General features: G+C 40.5%; 1 protein-coding gene across 1 annotated transcript; it reads left to right on the top strand.

Annotated features, from left to right (window-relative positions):
* Nucleotides 1–641: 641 nt before the first annotated feature.
* LOC310788404 (uncharacterized protein) lies at nucleotides 642–4,967 on the top strand (the record flags this gene model as incomplete). The annotated part of the gene is made up of 13 exons (XM_083649962.1): nucleotides 642–757; nucleotides 914–1,023; nucleotides 1,425–1,553; nucleotides 1,732–1,789; nucleotides 1,882–1,944; nucleotides 2,142–2,205; nucleotides 2,393–2,437; nucleotides 3,056–3,145; nucleotides 3,235–3,300; nucleotides 3,446–3,547; nucleotides 3,820–3,900; nucleotides 4,011–4,070; nucleotides 4,883–4,967. The coding sequence occupies exons 1-13, from the start codon at nucleotides 673–675 to the stop codon at nucleotides 4,965–4,967; spliced, it is 1,038 nt and encodes a 345-aa protein (XP_083506088.1). The 5' UTR covers nucleotides 642–672.
* Nucleotides 4,968–5,000: the final 33 nt, after the last annotated feature.

The following is a 5,000-nucleotide window of genomic DNA, read 5'->3' as shown; positions in this document are numbered from 1 at the left end:
CCATGTCCGTCAGCCAAAGCTGAAAAGAAGGTGGAGAGGGGGACTTCCACTCCTTCAGAATGAGTCTGTTGGCGATAGTCGTCCCCTGCGTTAGAGACTGTTGCACAGCCGTAGGGAGGAGCAGAGAGGATTCCGAGCAGCCGAAGATGGTGAGTTCTGCCTCCGGCTGAAGGGTTATTTTATAGGCCTTAGACTACCAATCAAATATTTTGGCCCAGAATCCAGATAGTGAAGGACAAAACCAAAAAGCATGGGCTAGTGTACCCTCTGACACCCGACACCTATCACATAGTGGTGAGACAGAAGGGTAGATCTTGTGCAACCTGGACTTATAATGAAGACGATGAGTGACCTTAAATTGGATCAGTTGGTGTCTGCTGTTAACTGAGCAGAGCTGGATTATAGACTCCTGTCCCATATAATTTCAGACAAGTCAACATCAAGTTCCTCCTCCCTGATACAGTCAGAGTAGATGATCTTATTAAACTTATGTTTTAAAACAACAACCTCAGTAGCATCACTGGTTATCTTTCATATATTTTGCTGATTATGGCCAAGAGATATGGCAACCCGCAAACCAGCCTCCTCCATTACTGTATGATGAGTCACCTACTTCCTCTTCCTCTTTCCTTAATCTTCCTACGCAGTTAGAGAAGGCTGTTATTGTTGCTCATGGCTCGGATTCATTTAACCTGTTTATTTGCTCTCTTGGCTATATCATTCTGTACCACTGGATTCTGTACCAGCAAAGAATCAGGTAAGTCTTAAAACATTGCCAATTATGTATTTCTCTCCTAGTTATTCTCTACTTGAGCCACCGCCATACCAGGCCCACTGAATGAGAGGCAGTTTCCTTTTAGTGTTTTGGGAAGCCTAACAAATAAATAAGCATTAATAAATCTCTTTTCAACAGCATGCTTACAAAGGAATGCTTCCCGCTGTGACGCTATGAAGATTGCAGATGGTTATCGTTATGTATGGCCGGTGCCTGACTGCAGTGAGATCGAAGTGCGTCATAATGAGGTATATTTGGATTTGCTCTTTAAGATGTTTCAGCCTTAAACATTATTTCTACTATAAACAAGACCTTAAACTTTAAGTTGTTGTTTATGGTATAAATAATGTTGGTAGTGGGTTAAGCAGTCCATCAGAAATCTCCTCAATATGGACAGTACAAGGCAGTTTATGTTCTCCAACTATTTTTAGGCCCCAAGCCCAATTGTAATGCAAGGAATTCTTCTTCTTCATCCGAATCAATCACATTTTTGAGGGTCTAACGGTACCAGAAAAGTTACAACACTTTGCACATGTGTCAGGCTTGGGTGTGGCACACTGTGACGAGGGCCCGATCATCACTGCTCGCTGCTTTAATTTCTGACTGCAGTTCATCAAAGTTATATATATATTTTATAATTTTTCAACAGACTGTGATTGCTGTGATTGATGATGGAAAGCTTCTTGGTCATTTACCTGAAGTCGTCAGAATGGACACCAATTCAGTCATCACAAAACACTGCCTGAGAAAACTGAAAGTAACATGCGTTGTTCATATTGTGAGTTCTCCTCTTTTAATAAATGCATTTTTGGACTTTACCTTCAAAAACACATTAATATTATACACTACACAGTATTAAAGTGTGTTTTGTATAAAATGAGAAATACTAATAATCTTTCATGTCAGCGTTGAATTCGGAAGGCCGTCATAATGGGTTTTTGTTTTTTGCTTTTCAGGGAACTGATAATGGAAAATACTTCATAACGGAGAAATGCTTTGAATATGAAGTCACTGGTAAGGCTAGTGTGATGTTGTAAATATCTGATTTACCAAACAGTTGTTTGTTTAAGATACAGTGATTGATCTCACCTCTTGACCTTAAACAGACGAGGAGACAGTGGCTTCTATAGCACCACCAGTGGCATCTATTCCACTATGGGGCATCATCAGTGAGTTGATGTTTAATAATAAGAATATAGCAATGACATTATTATGTTTCTTCTGTGTAACATGATGTGGTCATCCCAGTACCAAACATCATTTTTGTTATACTAATACTATGAATAATTTTACTGTCTATGAGGTGAAATGGCTATTTGATGATAACACACATGCATTTTGTCAATTGTCCAATTGGATTTTGCAGTTGCTGTAGTTGGGATCGTGCTCTGTATTTCTGGGATCGTTTATTTCTGCATTTCTCGGACAAGGTGAGTTCTTGCTTTCATTCCTATTAGTAATATCAATGAACTGTTAATGTCTGCAGCTATAAAAAAGTTCCTCTACTGATTTAATTTAATTGAGTGACTGCAGCTTAGATTGAGAAATGTTGCATTGTTTGCTGCTCATGATATCGAGCAGCAAAGTAATTTGCTCAATGTTCTCTTCCTGTATCAGAGAGGGGATTTCCGACGCAGAGAAGGGAGCAGCAGAATTAACCAGGTCTGTTTTGCCCTGTCTTTTTCCCCATTCATTAGAGCACAGACACTTCTGTCATCAAGTTACAATTTGATCTAAGACTATTCTTCAGTGTAAACTAAATATTCATCTTAATAAGTATTGTATTCTAGTATTGAGTCTTAAAATCCCATTAACCTCAAAACAAGTGGGGGAGGGGGGGGGGTGCAAACGTCCTGGGAAGTCCCTAAATCTGTCAACACCCCTTTATGGAATGTCATCCATTTTATTTTTTCACTGAGTGCAGTTTGCTCAGGTGCAGACTCCAGGAAGTGTCTTGATTCCCATAAAATGGTATAAAATGTTGATTATGTATAAAACAGCCTAAAATGTTGAATATGTCTACAAATGTGATTTTAATCTTCACTCTTAAAAATATTTAGTTTATTCAAATTGTTGACAGACACAATCACATGGCTGGATTGATTAACTGCAAAGATTATTTTAAAGTGTTTGAAGTACCGTCACTGCCCAGAAACATCCTGAGTACAAGAAATAGGCAGAGGTCGTGGGTATTTTTATAGATCGCCAGTCCAGCAGTGTGATAGAGTTTGCTCATTTCAAACTAGTAAATTCCTGCATGCTATGCCTTTTCCAATGGAGATGTATATACGTCAGAGAGAGTGAAGTCCAGGACAACCAGCAGCCCGACGTGAGACCGGCCTCCTCTCTCTTCAACAGAGACAGCATTAGGTGATCTTACATTCAGAGATCAGCTCAGTTAAATCCATCCTCTGGTTGCTATGGCAATTACACCTCTGTTATCTCCTTTGTCATTACAGTCTGCCTGGACCCCCTGATCCTGATCCACATGGACCTGATGATGTGCAGGCTCACACACTTTACAGGTTAGACCTCCACTACCAGTAACGAAACATCTTGAACCGCGCCTTAGCCCCACGTTAGCCTCTCTGTCGAAACCATCACAGTGTTTTTTAATAAAGACAGGAAGTCTCGACTGTCATCTGTTCGTCGCTGTCTTTGTCTTCACAGAAACCATCCTGGGACTGACGGCAGGCCTCCTGAAGCCACACCTCCTGAAGCCCTCCCTTTGGCCCCAAAATTGAGCAACGGGGGAACTCAGCTGTTTAATGAGTGAGAAATTAATGAGACATTTATGCTTTTGATCCTGTGTGTGTGTGTGTGTGTGTGTGTGTGTGTGTGTGTGTGTGTGTGTGTGTGTGTGTGTGTGTGTGTGTGTGTGTGTGTGTGTGTGTGTGTGTGTGTGTGTGTGTGTGTGTGTGCATTTGGCATATTCTTCTTTACAAATGTAGGTGAAGTCTCCCTTAATTGGGCAGAGAGTAAACAAGATGTTTTGAAATTGATTTGGCATCATATCGTGTATGATTGTGTTTGTTGCACTGCAGCAGAGAGACTGTGGATTTGGACTGTGACACCCTCAGTGTGCCGGATGGAAACGCAGCCTCGAATCATCGGGCCATGAACAGGTGAGCCTTTGGTATTGGATATGGACTGTCAATGTGTTTGTTTTCAAGTCATACTTTTGTTTGATTGAATCAACACTATTATTTAACTATCTATTATATGTCTGCTTCAGTAACCTGAGGGATGACCCAGGAGGTCTGAATGGCGACAAAGGAAACCACATCAACATCAAGTAAATCTTAAACCTCAATCAGTATTCCAATGTCTTGTTGTTGGCTGCTGGATTTCAGTTATGTAAAAAAAGAAGAAGATTTGTTTTTGTAGTCATATAGTTTTTTGCGGCGGAATAACACTTAATTCTGTCAAGAGTGTTGTTTGGGAGGTGGAGGACCTCGTCCTGTGTGCAGGTCAGAGTGCATCCTGTTTCAAATGATTACATGTTTACGTTAATCACGTTAATCTGATAGCAGTTGAGTAGAAACCATTTATTATTAATTGTGCTTAATGAAATCATTTTCTACTGCAACGCACAGGTTACGTTATGTTGAGTTTATTTGCACAGTGATAAAACATAGAGTGATATGGGGAGGAAATGCCCCCCCTCCCTCGCCACCAGAGTGATAAGATGTGCTAAAAAAAAATAGAAAGACGAGATGCAAATTACGAGTGTGCAGGTGAGGTCAAAATAACATGGGGATTGTAAAAACATCCCACCTCAAAACAACCAAAAGATAGAGACAAGCAAACAAAACAGCCTGTCGACAATGTGTCAACATGTCAATCATTTCATGATAGTTATGGGATGATTCATCAAATATTTGACAATAGAAGTGTTGAACAAAAGAATGTAAGAAAATGTGCAGAGAAGCTAGAACAAAGCATTATATTTACATAATTGAGAAAATAAAAGCAAGGTTATCCAGACTTTCTGTTTGTTAGTCGATCAGACTGTTGATTGATCTCCTCCTAGTGAAGGGAGCTGAAATCCCCCGTTATCCTCCTTCATGTCAGTGAGTGTACTGGATGTTATTTCTTCTTCTGCAGAAACAGATGCCTTCCTGCTGACTGGACTCCTGCTGATCAGAGTGTTAAAGAGGAAGGAGAGCCGCTGCTGTCTGCCAAGCGGTGAGAACGTGACGTCCCTGCTGTCTCTCCATCACTG

Source organism: Poromitra crassiceps, assembly GCF_964638095.1.
Source record: "Poromitra crassiceps genome assembly, chromosome: 13".
NCBI classification, from domain to species: Eukaryota; Metazoa; Chordata; class Actinopteri; order Beryciformes; family Melamphaidae; genus Poromitra; species Poromitra crassiceps.
This window is presented reverse-complemented; position numbering and strand designations above follow the sequence as displayed.